Source organism: Diospyros lotus, chromosome 6 (assembly GCF_014633365.1).
Source record: "Diospyros lotus cultivar Yz01 chromosome 6, ASM1463336v1, whole genome shotgun sequence".
NCBI classification, from domain to species: Eukaryota; Viridiplantae; Streptophyta; class Magnoliopsida; order Ericales; family Ebenaceae; genus Diospyros; species Diospyros lotus.
The window spans coordinates 2,731,505-2,752,236 of record NC_068343.1 but is presented as its reverse complement, the minus strand read 5'-3'; the positions used below and the strand labels follow the sequence as shown (position 1 = coordinate 2,752,236).

Genomic DNA, 20,732 nt, shown 5'->3' with positions numbered 1-20,732 from the left:
GGAAAGGGAACTCTTCTCTACGCATTTTCTCTCGCCCATCTCTCTCTCTCTTTCTGCCTCCTCTCTCTCTCTCTTCGGTTTAACCTCTTTGTTGTTCCTCTTGAACTCGTTGGCTCTTTCCTTCTCAACGTTGGAGAAGAAAATCCGAAGGAATAACAGAGGGCGAAGCAGGGACCGATTCGCTCTCTGGAATAGTTGATCGGAACAATTGAACTGGGTTTTGCTTTTCTAGGTAGGTACTCGTTAGATCTGCCCAGTGGTTTTCTGTTCCTCTGCCGAGGAAACCTTGGCGGTGCTTCGAGTGGTGAGGTTTGTTGGACTTGATTTCGAATGTTACGGTTTTCTTCTTCTGTTACGGCTTGCCCCTAAAGGAAAGGGAAAAAGTTGATTCTGTTTTTGTGCAGAGATGAAGCGATTACGAGATGATGTTCACGCTAACTCGCAATTTAAGCGGCCGTTTAGTTCTTCTCGTGGGGAATCGTGAGTTCTCTCTTTCTATCGTTGTAGATATATGTCCTTTTTATCTTTTGTATCTTTTTCTTTATGCAATTGTTTGATTCTGGAGGATTTGTTGGTTTGGTTTCGGTTGATTATGTATCATGCAAGTGGATTAGGTTAGAAAATTTTCCGGTTTTGGCTTGTCTACTTACTGTGTTACTGCCTAGTTCACGCTTGGCCGGCGGCTGTAGGGTTTGATTTGTTGAGCGGTTGGGTTCTCATTTTTGTGTTCCATGCTACGTTCATCCTTCAATTGCTGTGCGGATTTCTTGGAATCTGTGAGGGATTTTGGGTTTCCTCACTGGATTTCAGTTGTTCCGTGATTTTAGTAGGAAAATCTGTGATCATATTTTGGCGAAGCCCGTTATTTATACATGTTCTCATCTACTTTATGTTTGCAGATACAATCTTCACAAGAACTGCGAAGTAAGAGAGGGACTTTCATTGAGTGTTGTTTTTATTAATTATTATTCATTTTGCGGAGTTTTATTTTTCTGAAAGCAAAAATAATAATAAAAAACAGAAAAACTGAACATTCGGCTATTGAAAATACAAAACAGCAGCCACGTACTGCGACCTAATTGCCTAAATGGGAGGTTTTTCTTCACCTTGCTGCCTGACAAATGAGGCCTTTTATTCTTAAAAAGGCATGTCAGTGCACAAGGGTCCAGCAAGGATTGGGGTAATGTAGTTTCTGTATACAACTCTACTCTTAACTTGCACTTCAACCCTTGAGCCTCCAGTTGTGAAAGAGCAACCTTGCCATTGCTACTAAAATTTTCCTTCCAAAAACCAAACTAACTCTTAGCAGAAAAGAGACCGTTTTCACAAGTCAAACCATTGACCTTCTTGTTACTAAGGAGTAGTTTTACTGTTGCGTCTAACAGGGTGTTTGGTATCTGGAGTAGTTAGTGATGGGATTAAGTAATCCCTACCCATGTTTGGTACACCAAGTTTGAAGGAGTTATAACCCTAGGGTATACCATCCCATGTTTGATATAGTAAATTCTGAATGAGGTATATAGACGGACTTTGATTGCTAAATGACTATTTTGCCCATATTTACATACTAGAAAACAAATTATGTTTGCAATATTATACATAACCATCTTGATTGCTGCATTTTTTTGGGGGAAAGATAATGAGCAACTTTTATTGGTATGAATTGCACAAACCCAATCTTGGAAATATGATTTATGGAAGGAAAAGAAATAAAATGGAAAACCAAGATCTCTTTTCTGATTCAGAAACAAAAGAAGACCCAAAACCCAAAAATTGAAATCGAAGGAACAATGATCAAAACCCAAAAATCAAATAAGAAGAAACATTGATCTGGAAATCGAAGATCCAAAAACCAGATCTGGAAACCCCAAGAATCAGGAAGAAGAAGAAGGAGAAAAGAGATCCTGGCTATCAGCGGCAGCTTGGCAGCCTTTGCAAGTGGCCAGTGTCGGTGGTGTCTCCCTCTGGTTCAATGTGTTTTCCCTGTTCGATGTGTTTTCAGGAGTAATATTTGCCCCTAATCCATGTACCAAATGCTCTGTAAGGCTTGCCCTCCAAAACCAAACTAAATTTTCGTATAAAATGACATTGAAGTATATGTAGCCATTTTCTAGAACACATGGATGAAGACACACATATCATGTACACAGTGAACAACAACTTATATGAATCTCGGTTTACTGAATCTATTGATGAAGATACACACACGCACATATATGATATATCATGTGCATGGTGCAACAACTACTTATATGGATCTCAGTTTACTGAATTTATTATTGGATGAGTTGATTTCATGTTAAATGTAATATCTTTCTGGTGATGAAGCTATGGGCAGCCCCAGATTCCCAGTGGAGGTGGAGGAAGTGGAGGCAGTGGAGGGGGAGGTACACAGAAACTAACTACCAATGATGCTTTAACCTATCTCAAAGAAGTCAAGGACATGTTTCAAGATCAAAGAGAAAAATATGATATGTTTCTTGATGTCATGAAAGATTTCAAGGCTCAAAGGTACATAGCTTCCTCTTTGTTCTTTTATGGCTCGCCAATTTATGAGGGCATCAAACATCTCATCTTCATATCACTGAATTTTTCTTCCAGGATCGACACAACTGGTGTCATAACAAGGGTGAAGGAACTGTTCAAAGGGCACAACAATCTAATATTTGGATTTAACACCTTCTTGCCAAAAGGCTATGAAATTACCATCACTGATGAGGAAGAGGCCCAGCCAAAAAGAACCGTTGAGTTTGAAGAAGCTATAAGTTTTGTAAACAAGATAAAGGCAAGTTTTTTTTTTTTTTAATTCAAAATCTCTGCATTTAGTGACTTTTTTCTTTCTTTTGTTTATAGCAATCTAATCGATTATCTTTCTCTCTACAGAAGCGTTTCCAAAATGATGATCATGTATATAAGTCATTTCTAGAAATCTTGAATATGTATAGGAAGGAGCACAAGGGGATCACTGAGGTCTACCATGAGGTAACACTTTAGTACTTCTTTTTAAGCAAAAATATTAAGTGGCACTTATTGCTTTGCTCTACATGAACTATTGGTAGTTTTATAGATTCTATCTACTTATAACAAAAAACAAAGAAAGAAAGAAAAGAATAAGTGTTTGTGAGATTGTTTTGCTTTGTTTTGTAGGTTGCTGTACTTTTTGCAGATCACCCTGATTTGCTTGAGGAGTTCACTAGATTTTTACCAGATACTTCAGCCCCTCCATCAGCACCGCATGTTCCATTTGGCCGACATCCTTTTCATCGCTATGATGAGCGCAGCTCTGCTATGACTGCACCTCGGCAGGCACCAATTGACAAGGTAATATATGTAGATATATTCTTGTTCTTTCTTTTTCTTCCCTTCTTTTCTGTATTCTTTATTTCTCATCATTTAAGAAGATAAACCTTCTTTTTATTAGCAACGCCGGAGAGACAGGATTATGGCTCCCCAGACAGATCGCGATGTAAGTGTAGACCACAATGACATGGATGATGACAAAACGATGATCAAAATGCAGAAGGATCAGCGGAAGCGTGCAGAAAAGGAGAACAGGGAGAGAAGAAACCGTGATCAGGATTACAGAGAATCTGAGCATGATAGCAATAGAGATTTCAACAATCAACGTCTTAATGACAAAAGAAAATCTGCCCGGAAGGTTGAGGACTTTGGAGCAAATCCAGTTGGAGCCTCTTATGAAGATAAAGATACCTTAAGAAGTGAGTTGGTGATTTTTTTTATGATTATAGAGATGCATTTCAATAATTTTATGCTTTGCATTTTTTCCTTTTCCTTTTTATTCTAGCATTGTGGTGAATAAGCTGTGACTACTATGTCCCCTTTTTTACTTTAGAAATTTGGTTCTTAAAGTCATATTTATTTGATTGTTGTAATATACAAGTATTTGTTATTTTCTCTTTTGTTTTACCTGTGATTATTTTTGGTGGATCTTGGAAATGCTAGACCTAACCAAAAAATTTGTCTGTTAATTCTGAATCATGATTTCATGGAGTTTACTCTTTACTGCATTATGTGTAACTTGCTGGGGATATCTGACCCCTTATCCCGAACCCTGAACTCTTTCCTCTCCCCACCATCCTCAATTAATTAGAATGCATTATGCTTATACTAGATCTCTTCGGAGTGTATTCCTGTTTTACGTATCTTACTATTTTGTAAGTTGAGATTTGTTTTATGTTTTCTTCTTTTTAGTTGGATTATTGCCATGTGATGCACTGCCTCACCATTTCCTTAAATTTTAAACCTTTCATATGTTGTCATTCCAGGCTTGTACAAGCAAGAGCTCACTTTCTGTGAGAAAGTAAAGGAGAGGCTGCACAGTTCTGATGATTACCAGGCCTTCTTGAAATGTCTTCATATTTACAGCACAGAAATAATTTCAAGAAAGGAATTACAAGGTTTGGTATGTGCCACATAATCCCTCCTATCTATTTTGTGGCAATTATCTTTTTTGCAACTATTGAGCAATCAAGATATTCCATTTATTAACAAGAAATTGTGTTAAATATCATTGCTGAATTTGGCTAATGTTGATTCTCTTTGGGTTATGGGAATAATCTTAAACAGGTATTGGGCCCATGTATTATGTTTGGTATAAGTTTTAAAGTTATGGTTGTTACATCGGGTTGTCTTTTACTGACCACTGTGTGCGCTACATGTACATGGATCCTTACATGGGCCAAGATGGCCCCTTCCCGACTTCCCCTTGCAGTTCCCCCTCCTTTGAACTTCCTCTTTTGTGTAAATAAGAATTATGAACTAATACATTTTCCTCCATATCCTTATTTTGAATTTCTTTGAAGATTTCCTTTACTTGTTGGTGAATTTAGGTCATTCTGAAATTTGTTCATCTCAGGTTGCTGATTTACTTGGGAAATATCCTGATCTTATGGAGGGTTTCAATGAATTTCTGGAGCGTTGTGAGAATATTGGTAACTTCTGAAATCTTGTTCCTGAACTTGTTTGATCCAGACATTTGAAGATCTTTTTCTGATTAATACCTCTATTGCAGATGTATTCCTTGCTGGAGTTATGAATAAAAGTATGTAACATGCCCTTTGCTTTTGTTATAGGACATAAAGGTTGTGTTGTCTTCAGAAAACTATACCATTTCTTTTGTTAACTGATCACTGTAATGGATTTTATTTTCTTTTATGACTGCATATTTAAGCAAGTAAAAGAAGCCTTTGAATTTTGCTTATCCTTTAATGCCTGTTTGGAAACCTAACAAACTCATGAATTGAAATTCCATTTACCCTCAAAACTCTGGAATTAGAATCCCACCAAAAGTTTGTCGGAATTGTTAAATAAAAAATTAGAATTCTTAGGTCCCACTTTTTTATTTTATTTCCACGAACACCCGCTCCCATTTTATTTATAATATTTATAGGGTTTTTTATCTTCTCCTTCTCCTTCTCTTGCTCCATCTTTGTGATATGTTAATTTTCTTATCTTAGTTGAAATTTTGTGAAAAGATACTTGCTGAAATTGTATTTATAATATTTTAGTTAACATCTTATTTTAGTTATAACATTTTTAATGATAAAATGTCATGGTTATATATGTCATGACTACACAATCACATTTTTTATACTTAATATCTTAATTATTTTTTTTTCTACAATACTCTTATGTAACTCAGTGTTATGTATTTTATAGAGCACATTTAAAAATTAAAATCAATTGTTTAATGGTATATATTAACCTTTTACTTTGACTGGGTTGTTAAGGTTAATATGGCCAAACAAACTACTTAATTCCATTTCCATTTAAATTTTGGTTTCATATGTGAAAATTGGAATTCAATTATAATTTAGTATTTCCATCTAAACAACATAATTAGAATTCTAATTCTGTTGGAATCATTAAAATTATGAAATAAGATTTTGATTCCATTGGAGTTGGTTCCAATTAATGTTTAGAAAATTTTGACAAGCTTTTCTGTTATAGCAGAATCTTTGTGGACTGAAGGGCATGTATCCAAATCAGTGAAGGTAGAGGACAAGGACAAAGAGCATAAGCGTGAACCTGAAGTGGCAAAAGAAAAGGAAAGGTATAAGGAGAAGTACATTGGAAAATCTATTCAAGAGCTTGACCTGTCCAATTGCCAACGTTGTACGCCTAGCTACCGGCTACTGCCTGAGGATGTATGTTATTTTTCACCTTTGCTTTTGTTTGGTTGATGATCAATAACTTTGGTGGTGTTATGATTTTTTTTCTCAACTCCATGTAGTATCCGATTCCTATAGCAAGTCAGAGATCAGAACTTGGTGCTCAGGTCTTAAATGACCATTGGGTGTCTGTAACGTCTGGCAGTGAGGATTACTCTTTCAAACACATGCGCAGAAATCAGTATGAAGAAAGCCTATTCAGATGCGAGGATGATAGGTAAAAAGTGCTTCTGATATTTATTTGAAACTTTCCTTCCCTCACTTCTTCTCTGTCTCATCTTTTGTTTTAGTTTATGCTGCTATAGCCTAACTAAAACAACTAAATATTGCTATGCAAAGAGAGGAAAATGCATTTCCTTGCATAAATCTTTAGGGTTAAGTGACCTAAGTGTCCATTAGGTTCATTATGAAGTTTTAGGTTTCTTTTGTTACTGCATGTTGCGCAACACCAGTAACAATCCCAAGCCTTAATCCCGTTAGGTGGAATCAGCTACATCAATTCTAGACTTCATACTTGAGGGGCAAAAAATTCTAGACTGCATTTATCCACTGTCATATTACCAGTACAAAAACAATCACAAACCTTAATCCAACTAGGTGGTGTTAGTGGGTGTTGCAATATTTGAAGAGTGAATATATTCAAAGACTGAAGTTTCCTGTAAGTTTACCTATCACCAAAAAAAAAAAAAAAAGGTTTTCCTTGTTCAACTGATTTAAGCCTTCATTCATGTTAGATTGTGTAGTGGGATAAAGGCTGGATATGTTGTTGTTGTTGTTGATTCATGTTAGATTGTGGAGCATAGTTACTGTTCTTCTATGCATATCTTTTTGCTTGGTAAGTTACAATGAATTTATTATTTGACACTTTCAGGTTTGAGCTAGACATGTTGTTAGAGTCTGTGAGCTCAACTGCTAAGCGGGCAGAGGAATTGTTGAACAGCCTTAATGATAATACAATCACACCAGAGAGTCCATTCCAAATTGAAGACCACCTTACAGGTTTAAGTTATATCATCTTGGGGTATTTAATTAAACATGATGTTAGATTTTATTTCTTTCATTTTACTTGCAAATGGGTATGCATTAGTCCTTTTTATTCTGATTATTTTGTTTTTCTCTCATTTTATGTAGCTCTCAATGTAAGGTGCATTGAGCGTCTATATGGTGATCATGGTTTGGATGTGATGGACATATTACGTAAGAACCCATCTGTTGCATTGCCTGTCATACTAATCCGCCTGAAACAGAAACAAGAGGAGTGGAGCAAATGTCGTTCTGATTTTAACAAGGTCTGGGCTGAAATATATGCTAAGAACCACTACAAGTCTCTGGATCATCGCAGCTTCTATTTCAAACAACAGGATTCAAAGAACTTGAGCACAAAATGTAAGTTAAAGCCTAACATCAAGATTATTGTAGTTGTGAATTTTAAATGACTAGATTATTGTGTTTTTTCATGTTAGCTTTATGCTTTGATACTCCTTTGAAGCCCAAATAAACTTTATATGTACAGATTATGTGGTATGACTTCAGAAATACATACAGAATTTTTAGGGAAATTAGAACCAAGCAAATTTATAAGATAAGTGGCAAGTCTTGAAATATACTTTGCCTGAAAGTTCACATACTATACCTCATGAAGCACCCTTCTCTTTTGCTGATAATTAAGTTTATGTATTTTGATGCATGATCTCGTTTCTTGATTCTGCTTTCTACAACCCATAAGTAGTAAGTTGGCATTGATTATTAATTCGTGACAACTTTTTACTTTTGTGGTTGTAGTGCATGTATAAGGAAAAATCATTAGTTTTTTACCCTCTTTCAAGTTTGGGATATGGATATGTGATGTTCTCAGTTTGATTATAGGGGATGACGCAAAACTGAGTGCTTCTTCATTTCTTGACAAGAGGTTCTTTATTTTTATGCTTACCTTGTAATGTTATTGAAGAAGGATTACTAGACCCTAACTGTTTTCTATTCATAATGTACATGTCTTCTTCATTCTGACTTCAAATTGTAGCTCTTGATATCTTTTCACTTTACAATGAATTGTGATTGATTCAGTTTTGCACTTGATTAATGTCAGACTGGACTACCTTGAAGTTATGCTGGTCTATTCAGCAGCTCTTAATCAGAGACTCATCCCCTCCCAAAATAAAATCAATAAATAAAAGTAGAAAGAGAATGTTTGCTGTTATGAAATTTGTGTCTTTTTAAGTAGAAAAAGAAAAGGGTCAACATAAAGGATCTGAACCAGGATGCCTACCAAAATGTTTCTCTTGACTTAGTTCTGTGAATGGCCTTAGATAATTTAAGTTTATCCTTCCTTTGAAGGAAAACTTGATCTTGAAAAGGTACATTTGAATGGCAGTTAGACCCAAAAGCAACACCTTCTGTGAGGTGCCTATACTTCCTAGATTTATAGAAAGATATTTTTATTCTTAATGGAAAACCCCAATGTATGCATCATAATCCTTGTTTCTATTTAATTCTGGAACTAGCACACCATACTATTGCTGTGTCTGCTAACATTTGGCATCTTTACATACTTGGCACAGTTTGTTGTTACTGTGGAGTTCATTATCCCTTTGCTGCCATTACAAATACCCTGGGCCGATCACCATCGGCAGTGCTACCAAAATCACTACCATCTTCATAAAATTTTTGGCTGGCTCCAATATATACCACCTGCCACATCCATACTTGTTTGGATGCTTGTTTCATCATTTTCTCTCTTTCTTTTTTATTTTTCCCTGGTCTTTGGGGGTGAGGGTCTTTCACTGATGCTAATGTTGTCACCACTATCTCTAATTGTGAGCTATATTTGTTCCAATTTTCTGCACGGTGAGACTTGGGAAACGTCCTCTTTACCTTTACCAGTCGATATTTACCTGTTTTCTCTTTGAATGGGTGATTGATTTGTTGATTTGGAAGTAATGGATATGATACATTTTATGTTGTCAATCTCTTGTTGAATTGTTTTCTCATCTCACTATCTCTAATTGTTTTCCATTTTATGTTTCTGTTCGTTGCAAAGCATCCATTTTCTGTTCACTGGTGCTCTCATTTTTCACTTACAACTGCATCTAATTTATACAAGAATGATGAGATGACTCATGCAAGTTTACAACTGTACAGTGATTTTAATTTCAACAAGGGCAACTTTTGAGATGTAGAACTCTCATTTTTTCATGTTCTTTGACCTTTTGTTCTCATGGATCTTTTCATCTTCTAATGAACAGCTTTGGTGGCTGAGATCAAAGAAATAAAGGAGAAAATGCAAAAAGTGGATGATGTAGTTCTCGCTATAGCTGCTGGAAGCAGACATCCCATTATTCCAAATCTTGAATTTGAATACTCTGACGATGATATTCATGAAGACTTGTATAAACTTATTAAATATTCCTGTGAGGAAGTTTGCACAACGAAAGAACAACTGAATAAAGTTATGAGACTATGGACAACTTTCTTGGAACCAGTGTTAGGTGTCGCTTCTCGGCCTCGCAGTTCAGATGGTAATGAAGATGCTGGAAAGGGTAGAAATCATACTGGAAAAAGTATTAAAGGAAGCATAGGAGAAGATGGTATCCCAGGTTCTGATGCTGCTATCTCGAATTCTAAGCAATCAAAACCTTTTAATATTGGTGCTGAAAGCAGGTCACCAGAGTTGGCAAATTCTTCCAAGACTAGTTTGCCAAATGGAGATACTTTGACCAAAGATGGTGCTTTCCAATCAGAGAAAGAGCAGAAGATTATGGATACTATGGATAAAGTGTCTGGAATTGATATAGCAATGGCTTCTAGTGAAAGATTAACAAGTTCCAATGCATCACTTGCTACTGGAGCAGATAACACTAATGCTAGAATCATTATGGAATTGACATCAGGTTTGTGTACTGGGAAAACACTAAATGATTTATATTCTTCTGTGGTACATGGTGTTTCATTAAGATCACCTTTGTATATTTTAATTGTTTTAACATAACTTATTCCTCTGATTTTTTAGTTTCTGGTTGACTTCTATCATTTTTCTATCTAGATTCTGCATGTGAGTGTGTGTTTTTCCTTTTTCGTGGATTCAATTACTTTGTGATACTAAGATTACTTTTAATTCCATGGGCAAGGTGCAACTCCTGGATCCAGTCCTACTGCTGTTGAAGATAATAATAATGCGAAGTCTAATATCAATGATGTACCTCAATTAGAGGTATGCCTGTCAGTTATGAAACAAGTTTTGAGTTTTTATTTGCATTGCTTAAAGCACATTGAGTTCGGTTCTTTTGATTCCATTTGTGTTTCCCCTGGGCTTTGCTCTGGACTTCTATGGATTAAGATGATTGCATACTTCTTTCTGATTTAGGGTGCCAATGGGGCAAGATCAGTTCCACTGGCAAATGGAGCATTTGCAGAGGGTACTAAAGTTAACAGATATCACAAGGAGTCTGTTGAGGCCTCCAAAATTGAGAAGGAAGAGGGCGAGTTATCTCCTAATGGTGATTTTGAAGAGGATAACTCTGTTGTATACGGTGATGGTGGCTCACAAGCTATCCCTAAAACGAAGCATTGTGCTGAAAGCATGCAGTATCAAGCTGGGAATGGCGAAGAGATAGGTTGTCAGGATGCTGGAGGAGAAAATGACCTGGATGCTGATGATGAGGACAGTGAAAATGTTTCTGAGGGTGAGGATGTTTCAGGCAGCGAGTCTGCTGCTGATGAATGCTCTAGGGAGGACCATGAGGAAGATGAAGATGGAGAACAAGATGAGATGGATGGTAAAGTTGAGAGTGAAGGTGAGGCTGAGGGGATGCCTGATTCACACTTAGTTGGAGATGGTATATCACCACCAGTGTCAGAAAACTTTCTCCGTACCGTGAAGCCTCTTGCAAAGTGTGTCACTTCAGCATTACGTGATAATGAAAAGAACAGGAGAAAGGATTCTCGGCTTTTTTACGGGAATGACACTTTCTATGTGCTTTTTAGGCTTCATCAAGTAAGCTACTGTTCTTTTTTCTTCTCCCCCCACCACCTTCATTTGTGACTTAGCAGTGGTTGGGTACAATATGATTTTCTTCCTAATGAATATGATAGAGATCTTCTTTGTAGAATAGTAGTGAATGATGCTATATTTTTTATTCCTCCAGGTACTTTACGAAAGATTATTATCTGCAAAACAGAATTCAACCGGTGGTGAAATGAAATGGAGAACAGCAAAGGATGCTAATCCCCCTGATCTTTATGGAAGGTAGTTTGACATAGCATTGCTCATTAATCAACTAATAATTTCTTATGGAATTTTATTCATGGACTCTCTTAAATATGACATGGGATATAAGAGCTGTACAACTGATATAGCCATGCATAGATATGTCTGTAGCTCTAGAATTCTTGTAGCTGAACTTAGTGGGATTATGGATTATGATTGTGTTTTTATTTTATTCATGGACTACTTATCTGCAGATTTATGAGTGCCCTATACAATTTACTTGATGGGTCAGCTGACAATGCAAAGTTTGAAGATGATTGCCGGGCTATTATTGGAAACCAGTCTTACGTGCTATTTACGTTGGACAAGTTGATATATAAGCTGGTTAAACAGGTAAACTGCCTGTGGGCCAAGTTTTGCCTGTCTGTCACTTGCTTGCCAGCAACTGCTCTAATTTGTTGTTTCTGTTGTTAGCTTCAAACTGTTGCTGCTGATGAGACTGACAATAAGCTTCTTCAGTTGTATGAATATGAAAAATCTCGGATGCGAGAGAATTATGTTGATTCAGTTTATTATGGCAATGTACATGTTGTCCTCCATGATGAGAACATATACCGAATTGAATGTGTAGGTTGCTCAGCCTTTTGTTTTCATTATTATTATTTGGGTTACTTTTTTATATATTTTTCAGTATGTGGATATTTCAGTTGCTTATATCTTTGTTGCAGTCATCTGCCCCATCTCATTTGTCCATTCAGCTGATGGACGATGGGAATGACAAGGCTGAAGTAGTTGCAATTTCTGTGGACCCTAACTTTGCAGCTTATCTGCACAATGATTTTCTGCCAATTGTATCCAGCAAGAAGGAACCATCTGGCATCTTTCTGCGGAGGTACTTATTTTTAATTTATGATGTTGGATTGAGTAAATTGTGCATCCTCATATCATACTTTAAACAAATTGTGCTTGATAAAAAAAATAGTTTCAAGCAAATTGTTGCCTCATGGTGCTTACCTCTGGGATGCAACTTCCAATAATTTTTCTTTTCTTTATATTTTTGTTGGATATAGAAATAGTATAGAAGTTATCGAATAATTAGATTCAATGTGTGATTCACTAATTAAATATGTGCATATGAACCAATATGCAGAAATAAGCGCAAATATGCAGGCCTTGAATCATCTGATGTGTGCAAGGCCATGGAAGGTGTTCGTTTGGTCAATGGTTTGGAATGCAAGATGGCATGCCTCTCATCAAAGGTACTTCACTCTTTGCAACAGACACGATAGCATAGCAATGGTTGCATGGAACTGTTCTTTTATTCCCCTGCCCCCTCATTTTCTGTCTCTGGGAGAATGTGTGTGTGTGTAATCTGGTTCTGGGCCATAGCTATGTAAGATCAGTGTTAAATTTGGATGTGAGAGGATGGGGACGGGGAGGGGGTCCTGGTTAATTTAAGCTTGGTAAGATTGGGACTTGAGGAGAAACGGGGCCTGGCTATGAGGTGTAAACTGTAGTTTAAGTGAAGGTAAGACAGAAAAAGGAAGATTGGAGTCAGGACCAAGCTGCAGTTCCTTGGGAATCCCTCTATACGATGAAATGAGTAAAAGAAATCAAAATAAAAATATTAAAATGAGGAAAAGCTGTAGGGGATATTTAAACACCCCCCCCCCCCCCAAAAAAAAAAAAAAAAAAACTCTAGGGAATAAGTGAATTTCAAAACAGACTTTGGGATGCGGGGTGCATGCATTTGAGATCACAAGAACAAGTATGTGTCGATTTATATGCATATGAATTAGGTCCTTGTATGTTTGTGTGAAACCGTCAGTGTTTGTGTAAGTACGGAGGTTGGTTTCCTTTTGCTTCCATGGTTTATTTTTATTCTATCTGGCTGATAATGGAAGTTCCGTTGTACCAGATCTCCTATGTATTAGATACAGAAGACTTCTTTTTCCGGGTGAAAAAGCAAAGAAGCTCATCAGCTGGCAGACCTTCATACCATGGCAAGGAAAGAGTAGAACGCTTTCACAGATTTTTGACAGACTCATAACCGTAAGCCCTTTCTTTGATTGATGTAGGGGTAGATATGGTCTTTCTGCGTCACTGCTTTGCCTTTACATTAAAAAGCTGCAGTATCATTGTAGTGTACTTGGTTATTAATATTGCAGGGATGATGGAAGCTGTAAAGCTTTGTCATGGCGGCTTCGTTGTGGTGTTCACTGTGTTGGCCAAATAAGGAATGGATGGCCAGCTCTTTATGTGGGACGGAGGGCCTTTCACATCTATACTTAAATTTGGGGCGTTGGTGTGTAAATAGGTTAACCCCTGTTGTTGGTGTAGAGTTTAGTTGGTTGGTCATTTGTTTTATGCTGCTGCTGTCTTTCATGTTTTCTTTTTGGTTGTGCCATGATCTATAGTGGCACAACCTCCTCCCCAGAATTATGTAAGTTATAGGTTCCGTTTGTTACAGTGTAAAATGTTTTTTATGTAAAAATATTTTACATGGAAAACTATTTTCATGAAAACGATTACAAATGTTCTAATTTTAGGTGTTTGGTTGACATCCCAAAAATTTTGTTAAGTTCATGTGTTGATCAAAAGCTTTTCGACAAACATTTTGGATTTAGATCCAAACAAATGGATTAACATTTAACAGTCGGACTGCTCTCATGTCTAAATGCCATTATTTCGAGTAATTTTTAATTGACTCAACCACAAGTATGAAAAGTGATGTGGTGGTCGTTTATCTATGGCTATGGGGGTAAAAGTCATGTCGAGTCTTTTTGGCTATTTGGATGGCTTCGCCTCTGATGTACAGAAATCCTAAAATGGAGTCGTTTTAGGTTTTTGAATGTTTTCTATTTCGTCAATAAATATTAAATTTTTTTTTATGATTTTAAAAATATTTAGAAATTGTTTTATAATATTAAGAATGTGTTTTTAATTTAAAAATATATTTTTGTTTTATGATCATATTAAAGATAAAAATAATTTTATCTCCCTTGTTCGAACAATCATATTAAATATAGAATTAATTTGTATTTATGTTTATTTGAATGATGATGGAATTTATGTTAATATTTGATTAAATAATTATTTTTTATATAAAAATTATATTTACATAAAAGTCTATATTTTTTTATTTACATGCCTCTCTGCGTTTTTGTTTTCTATATTTTTTTTAAAATGTCATTTACATGTTTTGGTTTTATATTGTATTTATTTTATTCTCATTTTAGTGTAACTTAAGATTCCAATTTATATCATTCCGTTAAGAATATATGAATTGTTGATTATACAAATTATGAGATTGATCGAGAAGTCATGTAAATTAGGATTACTTAGCTTATTATTGTGTTGTTTACTGAGTGTATTGAAATTTTATTAAGAACACTCTAACCCTTAAACAGATTAATAGTTTCAATTTTAAAATTTAATGTTTTAAATCAACCAACCAAGCAGATAAGATAAATATGGGACTTATAATATTATTAAGGTTTTTAATAAGAGTGATCACATTTCTCTTATTCATCAATGAGTAGCAATAAAAAAAATCTATGTAATGTTTGTATTTTAATTTTTTTTTTATCAAAAAAGATACAAAATTTTTATTTTTTAAACCAACTTTCTACTCTGTTGATGTCTAGCACTTGGATTTTTTCACAGATAAATTAAACCCAACTCCTTCAAATAGTGTAAATAGTTCAATTGCACGTGTTCAAAAGTTTAAATTACTATAAAATCGTAAAATCAAATTTATTTGTAAATAGTTATCAATAATCAATATTTATTTAAGAGGACAAGTCCCAAACTTTGATCTTCCACTCACATATGTATTCACTAAGACTAAGAGCATGTTGGTCTATAGACATTAGAGAGGATGAAATGATTTTGGCTAAAAATTGTGCGTGGATTAAAGATTTTTTTGAGTAAAACTAAAAAAAAAAAGGGGGGCCAATTGGTCAAGGACATCGTAATATTAATTATTATGATTATATTCTATTCAAGCCTACACTACAGCGCTATATAAGACATTCACAATCACAGACACAGAATTCTCATTTTCCTGGCCGACCGCAACTGGTATTTTGATTTCCTCTCTCGCCCTCTCTTGGTATTGTTCTCCAAATTGGATTTAACGAATCAACCTCGGAGAATAAGAAGCCATGGGTTTCGATTCGTGCTTAAAGCCTTCTCTTTCTGCTCTCTCCAAGGACCTGCCCAAGAAGAAACGGGTACCCATCTACATTATACATTTTCTGTATGTCTATCTCTTTATGTATAATCATATATATATATATATGTATATGTGTTTAGATGTTGTATTGGATTGTAATTATTGTTGATTTTATGTGCCCTGGTTCGTGTTGTTGTTTGTTGCTCCAGACGAACAGATTGGCGAAATTGAAACAGAGCAAGGTCGATGCTCGGCGTGAGCAATGGCTTTCTCAGGCTACCGGTGCAGTTCTTTTTCTTGCCCCCTTCTCCTCCCGGTGTGAAAATGATGTTGGCTTATTTGATTTCTATGCTAGTTAGAAAATTTTGATTGTTGATTAGGAGAGGAAATTTTCTTTCTTAGGCCCTGTTTGGTTGATGGGAAATTTAACGTTAGGAAAATAAAGAAATAAAGTAGCATGGCATTTGGGAACGTTCGGATAATTCATTGGGCTCAAAGTAGATGTGGGAATTTAGACTGCAGTTGATAACAAAATGTTGGAGAAGAAGCAAACTGGGCGTTCATGTTTTTTGTTTTATGAGAGGGCAGAATTTCAAAATTCTAACTATGCTTTGTATTTAAAAAGAAGGTTTATAGGTCCGTACTCTCTTTCATAATCTTTTATTGTGCTACGATATAATATAGTTTGTGAGATTGAAAAAGACCATCATTGTCATTTTGTTTTACAATCGAAACTCAAGTCTGTCTACTGAAAATAAAGTTATTGGCTTTTTATTTAGTTCCCTTGGAATGCATTAAGTTTGTAATTGGCAAATGGTTGCACAGAGAAATAGCACATTTCCCTGTAGTAAGGGCATTCTTCTAAGACCAGCATTGCAATGCAGTTAAAAATGAGGAGCGTACGGTTTCATGTTGGAGGGGAAGATCTCTTCCCTCATCATTGCGGATGGATGATGAGGGGAACAGCTCAAAAGGAAGAACAAAATTGAGATCTAGAGGGGGAAATATTCAGAGTTCAACTGTTAATGAAAGTGGTTTGGTGTCTCTCTCGAGCTGTCATGTTAGCCGCGTTTTGGCTCTCCATGATTCAGAGAAGGATCTTCCTGGTAGCAGTTGCAGCAGTGCCAGCAGTAGATGTTGCTCTGGGAGCGTGAGTGAAACAGAAGAAGATGATGGCTGCCTGGATGATTGGGAGGCTGTTGCAAATTCTTTGAACACTAGTGACAATAAAAATTTACAACTTTCAGAAGTGCTAAAATTCAACAATATGATTTCTGATAATGAATTGTCTAAAGCGAGTTCTGGAATCAATGAGGTCAAAGCAGAGACCAAGGAAATCCTTCCTAGGTATCCAATGACTTGTGGAGCATGGCAACCTGATGATACATTACGTCCCCAGGGTCTGCCCAACCTGTCTAAGCAGAATGCTTTAGACAATAACTCAGAGCAGCTTCAAGGCCATGGATCCGTCAGTTTGGACCCACACCAAGTTCTATCTCAACCTTCTTTGTGCCCTATATGCTATGAGGATTTGGATGCTACAGACTCTAGCTTTCTTCCATGTTCTTGTGGATTCCAGCTTTGTCTTTTCTGTCATAAAAAGATTCTTGAGATGGATGATCGATGTCCGGGCTGCAGGAAGCAATATGACCCCATAATGCAGGATGAAGGCTTTAATGGAGGGATTGCATTATTTCAAACAGATTGGTTGATCACAAGGTCCTAGAAATTTCAGTTTGTTCTGTAGAATATTGTGTATATGCAGTCCCTTGTATCCTAAATCAGCTGTGCTTTCATTCTTCTTAGGGGTTTGGTAATCAACATGAAGACATATTGTACTGTTAGGAGCTTGAAGTAGTTTTCGGAAAGTGAGCTGTAATTTTGATGAGCTCAATTCTTTCTTTATGTTTCGACAATTTGCTCTAGGACATTCTTTACAATGTGAATCTATGATCAAGTTTCCCCTGATGGAGTGCAATGAGTTGAAATATTACCCTGCACATTTTACTTTTTTTTCGTATATGATTCTGTTTGCTTTAATGCGTATAAAAGTACATCCATTTATGCTATGTATTTTGTGTGTAACTCTAAGAACTCTACTCAAATATTTTAAAGTGATTTAACATACATGCGGTTAAGGACATGGATAGATGTTCATACAATCACTAGTGTTTTTACTTGATTATGAACGGCACATTATTTATGTCCAACCAACTTATGGTACAATACGCGCAAGTTTCTATTCATAATGTAATCAACTGTGTTCCATGAAACACACAGCCAAATGGAGAATAAAGGTCACGATTACTCTGGCAACATTCTAGTGAACTTTTTTCTTTCTTGTTCTTTTCTATTACTTTTTCCCCCTATCTTTTCTGTTCACTTACCTTTCTGTAGGGGATTTGAAAACACTTCCCCGCATATATTCTCTCTTAAGTTGTATTTTTTTCCCTTCCATCTGTGCATTTTATATACATGTTTCATAGGATAGGGTAAATATTAGTTGTTGATATCTCATGGATTCTCAAGGGGTACGCCACATCTTACAGACTCCCACCTCCTTGAGGATCTACAAAGCTAGATGATCTGGAAATTGTCTGTATACGGACTCCCCTTTTCTCAGCCCTTGTTTATTCTATTTCTGAGTGTGAGTTTTACGCTTCAGGGACTCCACAATTTTGCATTCCTGGTATTTTGTATCTGGGCAGCTAAATCTCCCTTACTGGATTTTACCTGAATTTGCATGCTCACAAGAATTATAGGACAAGGAATACCATATTGTGTTGTTTCCTGCAATGTTAGACTTGTATCGATATGTTTTAGGGTGGATTGTGTCTGATTATTTGAATACCCGAAGCATGGAACACAAGCAAAACCATGAATTTCACTTCAGTATCACTGTTTAGAATGTGCTTATTCTACCTCCTCCAGGCAAGATTCTGATCCCTGTGCTCATAGTATCATTTGCTCGGTGAATGGCCCCATTGGCCATATTGGAATGTGGAAAGGGGGTAAGAACATTGTAAATGTTTGTTACTGGTAGGAGATGTATCACATTGTAAATGTTTGTTACTAGAAAGGATTATTCATGAACTATTTCTTTACTCCATTGAGAAAGTTTGTAGGATACATACAGCAGATGATCCAGCAGATATATGATGATTAAACCTCTAGATTTAAGCAAGTTCAAGCATTGCTTGGACCTGATTGGTGTTCACAGCATTTGAGCATATGCCCTAGAGGGGGGTGTTTGCTTTACTGAATGCGCAGTTCTTTTGATGGCTTGGTGAAATTCAAGACAAGGGTAGAGATTTGCCCACCGTCTTGACCACCCTTTGGTCTGTGGCCTGATCTGTGAGTCTGACCCAAAATAATGTTTGAGCAACCCAATTCGTCCAGTTTGTAATTCTTTTCATTGAGTTCACTAATTAGCTCAAGTCTGGGGCCGTTTGGTTTAAGGGGGTATTTTGGGTTCCAGCGTTAAGGTGTGTTGAGATTGTAGCCATTGTACCCTTCTTCTTCCTTTATGCTAAGTCTTTCCAACTACTGAACCACATTAGATCTTTTTTTCCTTCTGATTTCTGTTATGATCCTTTGTGTGTGAGGAGCTGCCTCCATTCTAACAATTTTTACTGTATATAGATGTTGTCAAAGAAGTAGAAGAGATGATTAATGGAATATGCCTTTATACCTTTACTCTGTCGCAAAGTTTCCTGTAGCTTCTTGATCTTGGCACTTTTGAGGGGTATGTTGCAGACAGCATTTCTTCACACTAGAAACAGCACCTCTTGGAAACAAGACACAGAGCAAGTCTTGAGGGCTATGTTGCAGTACAAAAACACATCGGTTTTTATATTTCAATCAGTTTGATTATTTTTTTTATTAATATAAAAATTAAATCAAATTAAAATAATTTAAATTATTAAATTTAAAAATTGAACCGACTTATAACTTCAATCAAATCAAACTAGCAATTTTGGCCAGTTTGATTCGATTATTTAGATGGGCTTTGCTATAGGTTGCCTGGCAATAGACAACATAACATTGCCGTTATTTAGATTAACCAAAATGTTCATCACTCCTGTATTGCTCTATATCTTATTTTTAAGATAAAAAATATAAGATCTTGTGGGTGAATTCATTAGATTCACAAACTTAATGAGATGGTGATTTACACGTCCCTCTATGGTTGATTCAATAAATACTAAGTTAAATCTTAAAATTTACTAAACTCCCAACTGTATTTTTTTACATATGCTTTCAATTCTTTTCACAATTTATATTAAAATAGATTTTATAAATCCTGATACGTCAATGTGTCACAAGTTTATTGCTATAAAATTTTAATATGATTATATAAATTTCTGAACCCAATCAAAAATTTGAATTGAACTAAATTTACTTTTTTAATTAAAAATTTTAAACTCAAATCTTGATCAATTTTTAAATCTAGATTTACATAAACCATGAATCATACAGAGAGCACAACATTCCTAGAAGAATAATAAAAGGGTTAATTTGGGCTTCTAGGGAATATCTACCCTATTTAAGTATGCAGTGATGGTCAATTAACACCGCCTATTGACTGAGTGCAATTAGTGCCCCCGTCGTCCACGTGCCCTCACGCTGTTTGAAATTGAATGGAATGCTTGTATTATATTGCACGGAATGTCCCTTCAACACAAACATATATATATATATATATATATGCACAATCATTCATGACACCATAACATTATTAACATATGTCAAAATGCATCGGTTGTCAAAATGCATATGTCAAAATGCATCGGTTGTGACATATATATATATATAGATATATCATAATGTTATGGTGTCATGAATGATTGTGCATATATATATATATACATAGAAAATATTATTTAAATATTTAGTTATGATATATCTAATATATTAATTAATACAAAAATGTCATAAAAAAATTAAAATTGAATCTACACACAAAGTGACAGAGACAGAGGGTGGGAGGGGAAGGGTCCCGGAAGCAACAGCCTGTGCTGTGATGTGCATGCAATAAATAAAATAAAATACATGTGCATGGCATGTGGTCACATTGTAGCGACTGAATGATATATGCCTGAACCGATGTGAAAGCCTCCCTCCTCGACGAACCTTCCTTACAAACTGGCATTAATTTCCC

The 20,732-nt window shown here is 35.8% G+C and overlaps 2 protein-coding genes across 5 annotated transcripts; both read left to right on the top strand.

The window, feature by feature from the left end:
• Positions 1-4: 4 nt before the first annotated feature.
• Positions 5-13,919, top strand: LOC127803799 (paired amphipathic helix protein Sin3-like 2). Of its 4 annotated transcripts, none has more exons than XM_052340308.1 (24): positions 5-232; positions 405-480; positions 2,329-2,511; positions 2,602-2,785; positions 2,884-2,982; positions 3,148-3,321; positions 3,422-3,719; positions 4,287-4,423; positions 4,877-4,952; positions 5,033-5,062; positions 5,971-6,167; positions 6,254-6,408; positions 7,063-7,190; positions 7,323-7,577; positions 9,434-10,078; positions 10,316-10,398; positions 10,552-11,181; positions 11,333-11,433; positions 11,649-11,787; positions 11,869-12,021; positions 12,123-12,286; positions 12,545-12,653; positions 13,313-13,446; positions 13,563-13,919. In XM_052340308.1, the coding sequence occupies exons 2-23, from the start codon at positions 407-409 to the stop codon at positions 13,442-13,444; spliced, it is 4,146 nt and encodes a 1,381-aa protein (XP_052196268.1). In that variant the 5' UTR covers positions 5-232; positions 405-406; the 3' UTR covers positions 13,445-13,446; positions 13,563-13,919. The 4 variants fall into 4 exon arrangements, with proteins under 4 accessions (XP_052196268.1, XP_052196267.1, XP_052196269.1 ...); XM_052340307.1 differs by having other exon boundaries at positions 5-304; XM_052340309.1 differs by having other exon boundaries at positions 5-309; positions 5,974-6,167.
• A 1,207-nt stretch (positions 13,920-15,126) lies between these two features.
• Positions 15,127-17,564, top strand: LOC127804195 (uncharacterized). Its single transcript, XM_052340995.1, has 3 exons — positions 15,127-15,629; positions 15,781-15,853; positions 16,456-17,564. The coding sequence occupies exons 1-3, from the start codon at positions 15,561-15,563 to the stop codon at positions 17,295-17,297; spliced, it is 984 nt and encodes a 327-aa protein (XP_052196955.1). The 5' UTR covers positions 15,127-15,560; the 3' UTR covers positions 17,298-17,564.
• The last annotated feature ends 3,168 nt before the right edge of the window (positions 17,565-20,732 follow it).